Raw genomic sequence first — 16,102 nt, 5'->3', positions numbered from 1 at the left:
CACTTCCCTTTCTCTTGAAATTATGGCTTTTGCTGCATTATCTATTTACTTTCAAGGCGTAGGACAAGACTAACATGACCGGAGAAAAGTACATATCACAGAAACGCAATAATAGTCTGGACACTCAGTGATAACAACTGGTAGCATTTCCCAATGCTCTGGTTAATATTTACCTGTGGTATAGAAACTATTTAAATAACTATTGATGCCTTGGTCACAATTTTTGCTTTCAGTAGCAGAGCACAGTGTATTTGACGTGGTTTGAGAGGTTTTCTGAAGACGCAGGAACAATTTTTATGTTCCTGTTTTTCCTGCTTTAGGAAAGCTTCTTCTGCAGTGCTCATTTTTGTCTCAGCTTGTTGAAAATGGCGGGTGTAAGCAGCTGCATGAAGTACTCCATGTTCATCTTCAACTTCTTATTTTGGGTAAGTTGATGTTTAAATTTTTATTAGTGATGCATGAAATGTGTTCAACATTATCTGAACACTGCAGCTGAAGGAATTGTAAAGAAAATAGAGCATAAGTGGAACCAGAGTACAACTCTAAATCAGAGAGGGGAGAATATGTTTAAATTTTGCCCTTCCTTTTGTCTTTTTCCTTCAAAAGTAGGAGCTTTTCCACCGCATTCAAAAGTAGACCAGCCATGAGTCTGTCTCCCTGCCCATATCGTGCCCCCTATGTCAAGGGACATCATCATTTCAGTCAGAAGATAACAGATTTTCCACTTACAATGCATCATTCTCTTGCTTTTATTGTCTGCTGCTTGCATCCAAACGGTATAATCCTGAAAATGTAGTTGCAACAGAAGATACGGAAAATTCACTTGTATTTTTAGCCTCCTAATTGATAAATCGTTTTCATATCCTTCTTTGTGGTTCTTTGCTTTACGTTCAGCGTCATAATTAGTTTCTGATGGTGGACAGTAAACATTTGTAAAATGGTATGGGCTGGCAGTACTGCCGATAGCTGTATCGAGGCAGATACAGCACAAGGCAGCAGGCAGGGTTCTGGGTGTTGTATGTGTCTATTTATCACATCTCGGCTGGTTTGCAAGAATTTCAGGTCCTGGAAGCTCTGGAAAGGTTTGAGTTAAAGAACATTTCTCTCACGGTTCAACCTCACTGTCGACTTTCCTGACAGAGATTTGTCAGGTTCACCAGAGGTTCACTGAAACCAGAAGCGGAACTACTAGCCACATTATGGGCTTTGCCTCAAGGGATTTTTTTTCAAGTGAAAAGGTGATACCATTCAAAAGGGACCACAAACAGTAGCCTTGGAAAATTTGTGGCTAGCCAAAATGAGAAGAATTAGCAAAAATCTGTGATCGCTTGTGGACCTCACAAAGAAATTCCTAACAGGCCGGTGATAGTTTGGACTGCCTCCCCCCTCTTCTTCCTCCACCTTCATCAAGGCAGATTGAAGAAATTTGACATCTGTATTGAAGTTTTTCTGCAACATTGCTTAAAAGAGTCCATAAGTTTCTGACTTGGAATTCCTGCCCCTCAGGACGTTTTTCCTGTTCACATTCATCTGTATTTACTACAAGCTAAAACACAGGCAAACAAACTTCCCAAACCTATCTTCATGCCAAAGGTAGGAAAATCCGTACCGCATTCTGGGGAAGAGTATGCTGAGAACATTTGCTGTGCAGGTGACTACCTGGATGGGACACAGGAGGAGAGGAATGCAGCTATAATTACTTATTTTAAAGGAAGGGGTTTAGCACTACCAAGATAGAGAAGAACAGACATGGTCCAAACAGGAATATGGGGGAGTACAATGAAGCTGAATTCTTTGATTCACATTCCTGTCTCTAATTCCTGGAAATCATGAAATTGCTGGAGTAAAGTGCAGGGAACAGAGATGTCTTTACAGCCACTGGTCCCATAGCTGGTCTCCCTGGTGCACAAGGCAGTTGGCAACTAGAAAGTTAAACTGATAGTGGGAAATGAAGGTGACTGTAACCTTAACTAGATAAGAGCAATGACTGTGTATTTACCTGGCAACCTTTTATTTTAAGCCCTTTGCAATCTCTTTGGGAGCGACCTCTCTTAGGGCACCCAGAAATGGGCTTTCCAGTCTTCTGATGCCTTTTTTCTAAGCAGCTCTTACAGCATAGCACTAAGAGCGTAAGCCCTGGAATAGTCTAAGCTAGCTCTGCAAAGTGGCTCTGGCTTCACTACGTAATGTTTGCCTCCTGGGAACGTACAGCCCCATGAGCCCCATGCTGGGCTCCAGCGTGTCCATAGAGTTTTGCATCCGCCCAGTTTGGTGAAAGCCGAGTGTGGGCTTTTGAAGACCTGTGCTTTGGAGCTGGATGCCTATATGGAGCTTTTAATAGTCCTTGAGTTTATCCTTAAGTCAGTTTTGTGCATTAAACCTGACATGTAGATCAGATTTTTCCTCTTTCCCTTATTCAGAGTTTGCAGGATATCCAGTCTCACCTGCTGCCCTCATTCTGTCAGCCTCTGCTACTCCACATCATGCAAAATTGTAGAATTACCATCTCCTTGCACTAAATATTGGTCTGATCCTAGTTTGAAGTAACAACTCGATTAGTGACAGAGCAATCTTTGATCAGTTGTTAATATCAGACTTACAGTCGCATCTACAACCAAAGTGACCCCTTCCTCATAACTTACATACGAACATCTCGATCCCTGAAAGCAGCAACACAAACTTAGCAGGTATGCTCAGCCATAGACCACATTCTCCATAGGACCTTCCTAGCACTGTTAATTTCAGGTATTTCAAGGAAGTATTCCAGTCAAACGAACAGGATCAACCTTGTAGAAAGCTCCTCTTGATACCCTTAAACTGGTTGCTTAAAAAGTGTGTGCCAGTGGAGGGAATTTCACATAGGTTTGGTATTCCTGTGTCTGAGAAGTGCAGAGTCTTTATATACTGCTGGTTCAGAGTCACAGCAGGCTCATCTGAGGTGATATTAATTTAACTGAGCTGTATTTCTTCATCACACCAAGGCTGAAGGGCTTGAGAAGAGAAGGACCGATCGAATTTGAGGGACAACAGTCCTGTTCCTGCTCAGTTTATGAGACCGCAACCAAGATTCCTGGTCGAGGGTTGAGGCAAAACTACGATAGCCATCTAGTTTTGAGAAAATAGGTGAGGATCTTTTCAGAGAAGTTATTTTCATTCCATTGGAAAATACTCGTTCATTAAAAAAAATGAAATTTCCTGAAATGAAAGTTTCTTTAGTTGAAACTTTATTTTAAAAAAACTTAATAATTAGGATGGATTATTCCAGCTAACTTGAAATGTTCCACTTGGACTCTTTGGAAACAGATCATTTTGAGTTGTTATTTCAAAACTTTTTCTTGTGTGTTCTTGTACACTTTGTATACTATGAAAATAAACAGGAACAAAACATTAAGATTTTACTGAAATGGAGCATTTTTTATCAGCCTAAATAAAGTCAATTTTTGTAATTAAAATATATACATCTTATGAAAAATTTTGATTTATAAATTGTTTCTTTTTTTGAATGAAGGAAATAAATATTGTAACATTCCCATCTGATTGCTAAGTTCCTGTACATTCAGCTATATTTACTTCTACTTCTGTGCTGTATTTTTAAGGGAGGTCCTATATAACAAATAAGGCAGTGGGTCAAATTCTGTTTGAATTTGTAGCAACAGCTGCTTCAGTGGAAATTTTCACATTAGCAAGCCCATGTTGTCTGGTGCATAGCCACATGGCTCACACGGTGCTCCTGAACAAGATGATCCAAATATAGACTCATGTGATACCATCACTTTCTAGGCAGATTCAGTGGGATTCAGGTTTCAGTGGGGAGTTCTAGTTAAATTTGATAACATGATGTAGCTGTCATCGATTGTATAACTTTCCTTTTCATGTTTAAAATGTACTTATAGGAGCTTTACTTATAGCAGGAAAATGTGTGGTACTCATGTCTGAGTGCTGGCTCTGTTCCATATTAAATAATCTGCTAAAGTCGTTACGGTCTTTGATGCTGAATATTATATGAAACCTTTTGCGGGGAAAGTATTTTTTAAGAAAAATTATCTAAAACATATAAAAATAGCTCTTTTAATTTTAAAAGGTTAGGAATAGTCCCAGTCTGCACGGGAAGCTCATAACAAAATTTCAAGGCCATTTATGACTTGAGTATTAATGACATACAGGAAGATAATTCTAATTCTGACTAGTCTCTGGTCCTCAGTGATCTTTCTTTCCTACCAGTAATCTCAGTAGGCACAATCCTTACACCTGATTAGCCTCTTAATTACCTGTCTCCAACACTTTATGATTAGAAAGGTTAGGACTGGAGTGACTGGTGCATAGCGGAACAGTACCTCAACAATCAATGGAACAGGAGCAGAACTAGTGATTAGGGAATTTGTCTGGACCTGGGATTCATCTGCCCTGACTTCAGCATCTTAAAGTAAGTAATTCTGGTCTAACTTTCACATGTCCATGATTGAGTATGGTGGTTTTCTGTAGAAATGTAATGGAAATGACTACTATAGGCATTTTATAGGAGGAATATTCTAAGGATCGGAGATGGTCAGATATTGTTACAATAGAAACAATGTTCATTTAGAACTTTTCCTGATGGTTTTATCATAGAGAATATGTCTCTAGATACATGTCCTGAATAATTCTAGAAACAACATTTATACAAACGTCCCTTCCTATCAAATCTCATGTGTTTCCATTATACCAGAAACAATGTTCTTTACAGCCATGTTATGTACATACTATAGACATTTATATTCCTTTCTCATCTGACAGAATTTCTGTGTGCTTCCCAACCACATGTATAAATCATCAAGGAAATGCAGAGTCCTCTGAGGTAGAAACATCAGGGATTTGGTGCATAACTGAAGATTTAACTACTTTTATGAAGTTTCCTGGATGTGAATCAATATTCTATGCTCCAGCAATTCATGTTTCTTTCACTTTGCCAAACAAATTATTTCAGAATTTTGGCCAGCATCTGGTGCAATTTGGATGTTGAATGTTAATCTAGAATTGCTGATCTTCCTAAATATTCTTTATTTTTTCCTGCAGGTGTGTGGTTCCATTATTTTGGGAGTTTCTATATGGATACGTGTTAGTAAAGGTGCTCAGCAGGTAAATGTGTGCAGCCATTCCAGAACCATGTAAAATGTGGAAGCTTCTGCATACACTTTAATTTCCCATCTTAATTTCCACAAATTTCTTATATTTTTGTTGAGGTGGTTTGTGTAGGTAAAGATTAATACATTTTATGACATTTAAACAAGATTGTGCAGGTAATCAGATAAAGTGATTGATGTAAGCACAGACATGTGACTACAGGAAGTGTTCGCTAGTGTTGTTAATGTAGTTTCTTGCAGATGCACACTGATTTCTGTTGGAAAACATTTGTCTCTCTCTCCTCTAATGAAAACTAATGATCCTTTTGTTATTGATTTCAGTGTTGAAGAGAATAATGAGGAGCCAAGCAGCTCCTAGACTTTTCAATGTCTTTCCCTATTATAATAGTATAGTCATACATATTCCTAGGGTTACTTCCACATGTTTGTGGGGAATACTTTTACCTTTCTCACTGTCTTCAATAACACAATTCTTATTTCCCCAGTAACTGCAACTTTGAAAGGGAACAAGGATTTTTCCCTTCTCTTTTCAGTGACTCCTTAAAAACACCTTATCCTTTTCCCCTCATATTTCTACAGAAAGAATTTTAGAGACCCAAAAATCTTTATTTAGGATTAAAATGTCCTAACAGCCCTCCTGGAGGGGAGAAAAAAAGTTCCTGAGTTCCCCTCCTGGATTTTATCTGTGTTATTAAATTACTTCAGACTTTATGACTTTCCTTTTGTGCAAAGCTAGGGAAAATAATACAATTTTGAGGAGCCCTTGATCTTGCAGACATGCAGCAAAGGCTGGTCCTGTCAGTGCAAAGGCCTTTTGGTCCTGTGGGCACCGCCAGCCTTTTGCCAAGTGTGCTCCCATGGCACTGGCCTCTGACTCGCAGCATGTTTTCTGCCACCCTTGGGCAAAGCTGATTTCACAGCTCATAGGTGCTTCTCTGAAAGGCACTGTGCAATCTTTGTATGTTAGTGCTTTGTTATACTAACAGGAAGGACAATCTGACTCTAAGGTTTAATCAGCATATTTCTTCTAGTGAATTTGGGCCATAAAAATATGGCCCAAAATGAATTTGAAAATTTAATTGACATACTTCTACTTCCAAAAAGGCTTTCTGGCCATAGAAGTGAAAAAAATGGCCAGGTGTGACATGGAAGAATTTTTTTTCAGCTTTCAGACTGAGCCTTTAATATACATTAAGTTGCAAATCTTCAGATCACTCCTCTGCTGCTCTACCACAGTCCATCAGTTAAGAACAATTTTTAAGGTGGAGATAAGAAGATAGCTTTATATATTTCCTGCCATTTGACTGATGACACTGTTGCTCTTTCTTAGCCAGTCCCAGATGTCTCATGTCTGGCAGAGGGTGGATACAGCAGAACTTGGTTCATGATGACCAAGTGCCATGGGGTAAATTAGGTCATGGTGGAGAGCTCTGCCATTCTCTGCTGTGGAAGAGGAAGAACAACAACTTTCACTCCTCAATCAACATTTTACAAGAAGCTAAAATTGCCATACTTGTTAGTTGACCATCTCTAGTATGATGGCTCAGATGGTAGAATGGAACTTGGAAAACCATAACCACTATTATCTTTTCTTATTTTTTGAGACATTTCCTATTCAGAAAAGCATACTTAAGTGTGTCCCAAACTGGTTTCCTGAAGTGACACTTAGTGCTCCCTGAAAACTGTGAATTAAGAGTAGGGACCAAAATTGAAAGCATTTTCTCACATTTTTGCCTCTAGGCAGGCAAAGTTCCCATTCAAAACCAATGTATGTTTTGCCTGAGTAATAATTGAACAGACCATAAGGATTTGGCTGTAGATGAATAGAGCTTTCTAAGAATAAATAACAGGAGGTTCAGTCCAACTTGGAAGGGGAAAGAACAACACATTCTTCAAATTATACTTGTCTATATACCTTTGCAATTTCCATCAGAAGATAAATGTGACAACTTCCAGACATTTTTGCTAATCTTGGCACTAGCCACACTGGAAAATATTCTTTGAACATTTTTCTCTATTCTGGCCTTTGGCCTTAGTCAGTCCTGTGGGAACTGAATAATTTGATATTTAATAATATTGAGGTATAAGAATTGTTTAGTTGAATGTCCCACACATCAAAATACAGTCCTCATCTCTGAGGGTAATATTAGAGATCACATCTAAAAAAAAAAAAGAAAAAGAAAGCTGCTTTGGAAAACGCATCTAACTATTTCTCTAGTATATCCAGCATCACTTGGAGAAGTGTTCTCTCAGGAACAGCCACAGAATATGTTCCAGGCCTTCTAATGATGAACAGAGGTTTTGTTTCTTTAACATTTGGTTAATGTAGGAAAGATTTTGAGATAATCAATTTTGCTACTTCCAGTAAAAAGCAAAGATTCATCAACTGAAAACTAACTGAAAGCCACTTTAAAGACAAGAGATCTTTATTTACTCTGTAAAGTTGAGTTTCATCTGCAGAGACAGACTGCGAAAAGTCAGGTTCCACCTAGCTCCCCAAGAAAACGTTCAAGAAGGGGGCATTAGAGGTTTGTTTATTTATGGATCAGAATTTCTCCATGGTTGCTAATCAGTATATTTATCAGTTATGAAGTAATTATCTTGTTTGGGGTGGATACAGATGGTTTTAGGAGGAGTTTCTTGTAGCTGAAAGATTTTTTTCCTGTCTCTTTTCAGGAGTTGGAGATAGACAGCAGCCTGTTTGCAGGGGTTGATCTGCTGATAGCCGTGGGCTCCGTTATTATGGTCCTTGGGTTTCTGGGGTGCTGTGGTGCCATAAAGGAGAGCCGGTGCATGCTGCTGTTGGTAGGAAAGAAAAACATTTGGCTACCATTACACACAGCTACATTTGATGGATAAGGCTTTTGCAAGCAGTTTCAAATGAGGATGAGGGCTTTTTTGTTTAACCAAATGCTTGATTATGATAATGTGTTTTCATTGCTTACCTTGTGCTTGAGCCCCTTCTGAATTCTAATGTAGAAAAAATGATGGGTGATCTCATCAACAAGAAGACAGGATCCAGAGACCCCCGAGCATGTCACTATTTTTTTTTCCATCCAACCATCACCTAAGTTCCCGCCACCAGTCCTCCCCCACTACCTATCCCATTTAATATCATAAATTCCCAGTTGTTCCCTTTGCTGGTCCTCCTAGAATGTCCTTCCTGTCCTCCTGCCCAACACCTACACACTGCCTATCATGCCACCACTCTGGCATGGACTTTGTTTTGGTCACCAGCTGAACACGCTCTGTCTCAAGCACCCCTTTTTCACATTGCCAGAGAAGGAATAACTGGAACTTCAGTTCATTCTACCTACATGGTTATTCAAGCACATGAAAGCTTAACATTCACATAGAAGAAATTATATCATCTTGGTCAAAAGTACTATAGCTTTCTCCTCCTTTTATTTTCTTCCTAGTTTTTTATTGGACTGCTTCTGATCCTGATCCTTCAGGTCACAGGAGGTATTTTAGGAGCAGTGTACAGATCTCAGGTACAGTATTATTCTGCATTTTCATTGATGTTTTCCCAGAGTTTTGTTTCTACCTCGAAAATTAATAAAATATTTGGACTTGCAGATTGAAACATCTCTGAACAAGACTCTCCTGGCAAGTGTGGGTTCATTGCAAAGCTCTACAGAAGAATCTAAAGCATTTCAAGAGAAATTCCAGAAGTTTGAGAGAACGGTAATTAAAATGTAACAAAGGGCAGGGATTGTTGCTCTCTGTTCCATCACTTTGTGTTTCGTTTTATGGCTACTCTGCCATAGATTTGAATTTCATTCCCTGAGGATGGGGAAGGGTCAGACTTAAATGCAGGTTAAAACACTACACAAGGGGCTTCTGCCGTCTTGGTGTGACACGGGCTTTCTGTGATGACTTCTTTGTGCAATCGTGTTTATAAGAGCAATGGAGCAAGGATGCACAGCGTGCAAGTGAGACTGACAGTTAGCTAAGCTCGTTCATGAGAAGGCTGCCTGCTCCTTTGTTACAGCTTTCCCTTCTGAAGGGACATTGCTCCTTCACTGTATCCCAGCTAAGAACTATCGAGTACTCTTAAGGCAAGGTTACCCCAGGGATAAGGAAAACTTCAGAAGTGTATTTCATTTGGAATATCCCATTGCTATGAAGTCATTAAATGCCATACTTTACTGTGTAAGAAGGAGGAAGAAATATGATTAAAGGAAGGTTTGTGCTTATACTTACCCTGGCTTCCCCCACCAGCAGGACCCCAGAAGGAGGACACTTAGTGCCAGCTTGCTCCAAGGTATCACACAGGGAATACCCTTGAATCTCACTAATATCAATGATGGTGTAGACCCCTGCCCCTCCACTAGTACCTGCTGTGTGCTCACAGAGTGCCTGCTGTTGGGTTTTGGTTTTTTTTCAGTCCCTAATGGGTGATGACTTTGATGAGTAGGCTTAAAGAATTCCTATATTTTTAAAGGCTGCTGGTGCAAAAGAAAAGGAAGCAAGAAACAGTATTTGGGTGGCTTATACTACTTCCACTTCTCCTTCCCCATTCCACCTCCAGCCCTGCCCTCTGCTTCTGAGCCAGCTTATTTCTTCTGCTATAATAAGCAGCTCCCTGGAGAGATGATTGAAGGATGAGCAAAATGAAAAATCCCATAATTACTGTATTAATTTTTAAATAGACCAGAATTGCTTTATTATGTCTCACAGCCTTTGCTTTTATATAGAATTATGTGAACATTTCCAGCTGCTTTTTAGAAAAGGGAGGACCTCAAACCCAAGTCTGCACCCCTGAGCTCTAGTGGCTTGAATAAAGTGGAACATGAAATGGAACTGCACCTGGTTTAGGTTTCACAAACCCCAAAAGAAGCCCTGGCCTGCTCAGTCCATTTCTAATTTAAAGGGCTAAACATCATTTAAGGTGTTTATTTTTCTAGATTTCAGAGTTTTATGTGCCTGAATTTTACATTTTCAGCCTGGCTTTTCAAGATGTGAAATGTGGATGCTACTGGAGCTGTTACTTACCTTTTGCAAGTATAACTTACAGAAATAAGACTTGGTTCTCAAAAAATACTATATTCAGCATTGTTCTATGTTCCAGTTCCATTTTGGCACTGACAATTACTAGCTTTATAGCATGTTAATTTTTTTTGAGCACTGAATACTGAAAATGTGGTCTTTTTTCCTTTTCTTTTTTTTTTTTTTTTTCTTTTAACTTGTGCACTTATATTCTTATAACTGGTAAGGAAATGTGGAAATGTAAAGGGTGTTTGAGACATACCAATTTGGGACAACTTCCACATAGGAAAAGATGAAAGGAAATTTCTCTCTTGTTCCTCTCAGCTCCCTCGTCTACTCCTCTTGAACTGCAAATCACCACTGTTTTCCTCATCTGCCCATTTCCTCCTTTCTTGCAGAACAAGTGCTGCGGTTTGCTGCATGGACCTGAAGACTGGGGAAAAAATTTTGCTAGTAATAAAATCTGTGAGTGTGAATCAAACGACTCATCAACAGACATCTGCACCGTCTTTCAAGACAGATATGTTTATAAAACGGTAAGAAAAATATAATGTTCCACTCTTCTTTCCATAAAGAGGTTTTAACCCAAGGTTGTCTTTGGTGACTGACATAGTCAGCAGTTCTGCATCTTTCCAAAAAGGCAAGGTTTTTTTCTTCTCTTCATTATCCAGGTTTGCCCCTATGCCATCTGTTATGAAATTACTGTGCATAGATTAAATACGCTGCTGCTTCCTCTTCTTGGGATGCCTCTATTTTAGCTGTGCCGTGCAGCACCCTTAGGACCTCAGCAGTCTGCATGGTTACTGTGGGTGAAAATTATTATGGTTGGGGTCAGGGTATGCCTCTGGGTCAGAGGAGCACATCAGCTTCCCTGTGGCTCTCATTCCTCCCTCAGAAGTTCACACCCAGGCTCATTCTGGTCGTAGACATGTTGACTCAGAGGTTTTCCAAGGGCTAAGGGATATTGAAAAACAAACAAAACATATTAACTGCAAGACCTTTGGGGTTTTATAGTCCTTTAATAAAAAACAAAAACAAAACAAAAAAACCCAGTCATTTTGCAGGATCTGCTAGAAAGAAACCTCACATGTTGTAGCCTTCATGGCAGCGTACTCAAAGTGTAGTTTCCTACAACTTTTCAAAAGTTTGTGGCAGTTAATATAATAATAAGGCAAAAATGTCCGGTGACAGGTAACAAGAAAGCATACTCAAAAATTGGCACGTGGGCAGCAGAGATCTCAATTAATTAATTTCAAGATTTATCTGTCTCCTTATATGGAAATTTGAACTCCATGCATACAAAAAAAAAATATGGGGGAAAAAAGTGAAAAACTAGCACAAAATAGCTGCATTTTCAGGATGCTGGTGGTACTAAGTTTGACAATCTGCCCTTAGCACAAAGCAGATTTTAGCAAATGTCCAATCTGTTTGTATGCTTTTCTAAATGAGCAGCTCCTTAGCCAGGTCCTGCTTGAACACTAATTTCCTCTCTGTGTAGTCCCACAGAAGCAAATACTGTTTTAAAGCAAGGGAACAGTCTGGTTAAGTGGAGGATGCCAGAACCCAATCTGGAAATAAGATGTATACAAAGAGGCTGTTTTGACCACATTTTAACATCTTTTTGGCCTCAGGCAAACCCTCAAAGGACACATGAGAAGCCATCAGTGAAATTACTGCAGGTGCAAGATATCGCTCACATGAACACACAGATTTCATGGTGGTGTTAGATGCTAGTAAAGACATTCAACTCTTGTGATCCAGGAAAAAAGGTTTGAAATTCAGTGCAGTTCTGAGTCAGCTTAAATGAGAAGTTTTTCAGAAGGACTAGAAGGAGAAGACCCACGTGTTTATTGTGAGGGAGGAAATATGGTGAAAGAATATAACTATATCTGGGGGGAAGGCAGTTGTAGTGTTGGAACAGTACTGTAGTTTTGATGGATTTAAGCCGTACTTGGCTTTCTCTACAGTTTGCAAAAGGAGTATTGTCAATGCCTGGAGAAGATGCGGTCATTATAAGAACAGATGTATGCATTTATTAAAAAGGAGAGTAGTTCTGCATAGAACTTCAGATATGATCACTCTCTTCCTCCCAGTCCCAGCCCAAGACCACCAAACATTTGTCAAAATTAATATTTAAGATAGGTTTTATATCCAAATAGTGATAGTTGAGCCAGATTCTAATAATGGGCTTTGAAGTTCCAAATCCAAAGATCAGATTAGTGGGAAACTGAAGTTCTTTTTCAGATCTGGTCATTGCTGCATTGGCTCTTTCCTAGCAGTGAATAGTTATCAAGTGAAAGTAAGAATAAATGCTTCTTTCCTTGTCAACTGAAAACCATGCAAACATTAGGCATTACAGCTGTACATCTTCCTTTGAAATTGCACTTTTTTATGGTCAGCTACTAAATTGATCTGTCTATAGCTATGTTCTTTGTGTTTGTTAGCAACAAGCCAGAGTAAATTCAAATAACCTTTCTTTAACGCAGAGAGAAAGAGAGAGAGCATGAGAGGAGTTATTTTAGAGGATGCATTCCTATTAACCTTAAGATAACATTGCTTACCTAGAATTAATCATTTTGTCTTATTTTTCAGCCTTGTGGAAATGTGATTGTCAAATACCTTAAAGACCATCTGCTCATAATTATGGGGATTGCCTTTGGACTGGCCGTTATTGAGGTACCAGTATACACCATTAAAATATTTAGTAGCTGACAAGCAATATGTTCTACTTAGAAATATACTGGGAATGGGATTAAAACACCTGGTTTGCTCAATTAATTGACAAGGGAAAACCACCTCTCACCTTAGCTATAATCTTACTGTTATTTCATATAAACAGTATACGGCGGCCAAGCTGAGAACTTCAGGTGGGGTCAGACCACCCTGCTGCCTGTATAAGTGTACCACATGGCACTTTTTCTGCAAAGATTTGACAGTCCTCGAAACAGGCTGTGCCTTGACAGCGAGCCCCATGGACAGAGGGGTGTGTGGATACCAAGCCCCAGGAAGACACGAGGCAGATCAGCTGGTCTTTTCCTCCTCTTTCCTTCCTTTGCTTGAGGAAAAAGTCATCTCATAAGAAAACTTTATCCCCTAAACTGCATATTCTTATCACGGAGAAATTATGATACAAAATTATTATTCCAAGAGCAAAATTTAGCCATCAAGATGGTGCGTTAATGTGCCTGAGTGTGCACCTGTGCTGCTCCATATATTCCTGTGTGTAAAAAAAAGCAGAGTATGTGAGCTCTTTATTTTAATTGCTTCATCATACAGTGAAGAATAACATGCAAATTTTTCTCCAAAGAGAGGAGGAAAAACAGTGAGGTTATCCAGTCAGCTACTTGATGAATGATAGGCTTTGATTAGGAGAAAATGACAAAGAAACAGGGGATTTCATCATGTTGCTTTCTTCGGTCATTTTTTTTCTTTTCCCTATTCTTCTGTGGTTTCCCTCCTCCCTCGCCCTCCGCCCATGGATGTTTGAGGGAAAAGCAGAAATGACGAAGATTGCTGTGCAGAGTTCAGTCTGTTATTGAGTGAAAACTTCTTAACATCTTTGGCAGAGGATTGCTCCTCGTGGTAGAAGAGTGGGCAAGAGCCCCAGCTCAAAAATACATTTCCAGGAAAATAATAGTAAGCGGGGAAGAGTTACGCAGCTGCAGCACTGGGAGAGGACAGGCCACTAAGTTCTTACTCGGTACAGGCTTCATGTTATTTAAGATGCTATATGTGGGGGGTGAGGTCTCTCACCTACATGTAGACTTTGGGGGAAAATAGGTGAAATAGACCAATATTAAAAGGCCTTTAAAAATATAATAGAAATGTAAAATTGCATCTGTAGCCTGAAGGTAAGTTATAAGTCACTTTGCTCTAGTTACTGCAGTTACATGAGTTGTAGCACTTAGTTCATTGGCCATCATTCTTCCCTGTTCTCCAGTTGGCATTTTCTGTGGTGGCTGCCTCTCCCAATCATAAAAGGATTGGAAAACAACATGAATAAACAGTATGAGCCTCAGCTGGTACATATTGTCAGCTGGCAAGTCACACTTGCTAAACATTTAGCCTTTCCAAAGACATTAACGTATTATGACTTCTCAAGTAATTGCAAATCAAAGGTCACATGTTTAACTATCTCTCTGCTCTGGAAAACCCCAGATAAAAAGAAGCTGACAAGGAAAAGTGCTCTTCCCTAGCGTTGCCCTCTCTGCCTGCTCCATTATGCCACTTGTAGGCTGTTAATGGTGAGCTGGAAATGATACTAAGAAGAAGAGCCCAGTTTCACTTGGGCACAAGCGAAAACACGGGCATGGTATGTCAGGGAAGCCCTGTTGGTTTATTCCAGATGTGAGTTCATCCCCTCATTTTAGCTGTACCCCTGTGTTCTGTACAGTCATCACTGTCTCTTCTTCAAATAAATGAAACATCCTGATGTTCCTGGCTTCACAAATGTCATTTGGATACCTTCCACTTTTGTGAAACACCTTCACAGACTGGTTAATTTTAAACCCAGACAGAAGCTCTCTGACCTTCTGTCACAGGTTGTGGAATTTCACCCAGTAATTCCCACTACAGAAGGTGACCCTACTGAATGTTATATTTCAAGCAATAGCTTCTTTAATGGTCTCAGTGTTTCTATCCCAAATCTATTACTGATGAATATAAAATATTAGTTGCATGATTGTTTGCCTCTCAAAACGGTAGAGTATGTGTATAGATGTATGACTATATACATATACACATGTATGCCTTTATACATATATTTACATAAAAGAGTGACAGTGGAAAAGAAGAGAGATTTCAAAGGGAAATAACCCATAGAATATGCAGTGGAATCAGAAAGTTCCTCCAACTTTCTTAGAAAATAAAAGACTGAATTTTTGTCCACATTTCTTGAACTTCTCAGTATTTGCTGCTCCATTGCAGCTAACAACTGCATTTTAAATCCCCAGAGCTACAGGATTCCCCATCCACAGAGGCAATCCATCTTTTAAACAAATGAAAGTTTTCCATCATGTCTGCAGTCTTACCTGTGTTACATATTGATTTCATTAAAATGGCTATATTCTAGAGTCATGTTCTTTAAGAATTGCATTGGAAAAGATCTTCTGCATAGCAAATTTAGCCTACATGTAAATCCAAGACATTTGCAAACAAAATGTTCCCACTGTGTATCAGTTGTATCCTGGGATTTCCAGGACTGCCAAGTAATACCAGAAATGTCTTTGTTTTCCAGATACTCGGTTTGGGGTTTTCTATGAGCCTCTACTGCCAGATCCAGAGAAAATGAAACTGTGGAAGTGTCAGAACGATGTCACCAGCCAAATCAAAACCTTTGTAGATAGAGGGATATTTGGCTTGGCACATTCAGATAAATCTACGCGTGTCCCACACAGCTGTTCTGATGAAAACGGCAGCCCAAGCGCACACGGATGCTTCACAATTTGCAAAATGACCTCCTTATACTTCATAAGATTTAATGATGTGAATGTGAATTTTTATTTGCAATAAATATCTTTGTTAATGTTTCTGAGGAGTTTATTTTGTCTGAAGATAGCATTTAAGTCATGTTGAGATTCCGAGCTCACCATGCAGTCTGTCCACATGGGTGTTATGCCATCCACTAGCAGAGGCATCATAAACAGCTGCAAACGATCTTGCAGTGGCTGGCTGCTCCAGGGAATCACATGCCCCCAGGCAGAGTGTTTTCATTACGAGTGTCGCGGTTCAGTTCGACACTCGATATGGTATATACAGTCAGGGGTTTGTTACTTGTGAGAAGCACAGGGAATAACTTTCATCCAAATAGGAAAGCCGCATTTCCCTTCAGGGACTTTTAAGTCAATATCCTGACAGCCGAGATGGTCACTCTCAGGCCCAAATGATGCTTAGATTGCATACAGGAGTTGGATTTAGTGGCACGTGTTTTGCAAATATGCATCAAGGGTGAAACCCAAGCCCATGTGGAGGCAAGACATACACAGAAGTCA

The 16,102-nt window shown here is 39.5% G+C and overlaps 1 protein-coding gene across 1 annotated transcript; it reads left to right on the top strand.

The window, feature by feature from the left end:
* Positions 1 to 227: 227 nt before the first annotated feature.
* Positions 228 to 15,571, top strand: TSPAN8 (tetraspanin 8). The gene is made up of 8 exons (XM_010311975.2): positions 228 to 425; positions 5,053 to 5,115; positions 7,797 to 7,925; positions 8,540 to 8,614; positions 8,700 to 8,807; positions 10,511 to 10,648; positions 12,705 to 12,788; positions 15,349 to 15,571. Exons 1-8 carry the CDS (start codon positions 366 to 368, stop codon positions 15,400 to 15,402), a joined length of 711 nt encoding a protein of 236 aa, XP_010310277.1. The 5' UTR covers positions 228 to 365; the 3' UTR covers positions 15,403 to 15,571.
* Positions 15,572 to 16,102: the final 531 nt, after the last annotated feature.

Source organism: Balearica regulorum, chromosome 1 (assembly GCF_011004875.1).
Source record: "Balearica regulorum gibbericeps isolate bBalReg1 chromosome 1, bBalReg1.pri, whole genome shotgun sequence".
NCBI classification, from domain to species: domain Eukaryota; kingdom Metazoa; phylum Chordata; class Aves; order Gruiformes; family Gruidae; genus Balearica; species Balearica regulorum.
Note: the sequence above shows the minus strand (reverse complement) of the source record. Positions and strands in the feature narration are given on the sequence as shown.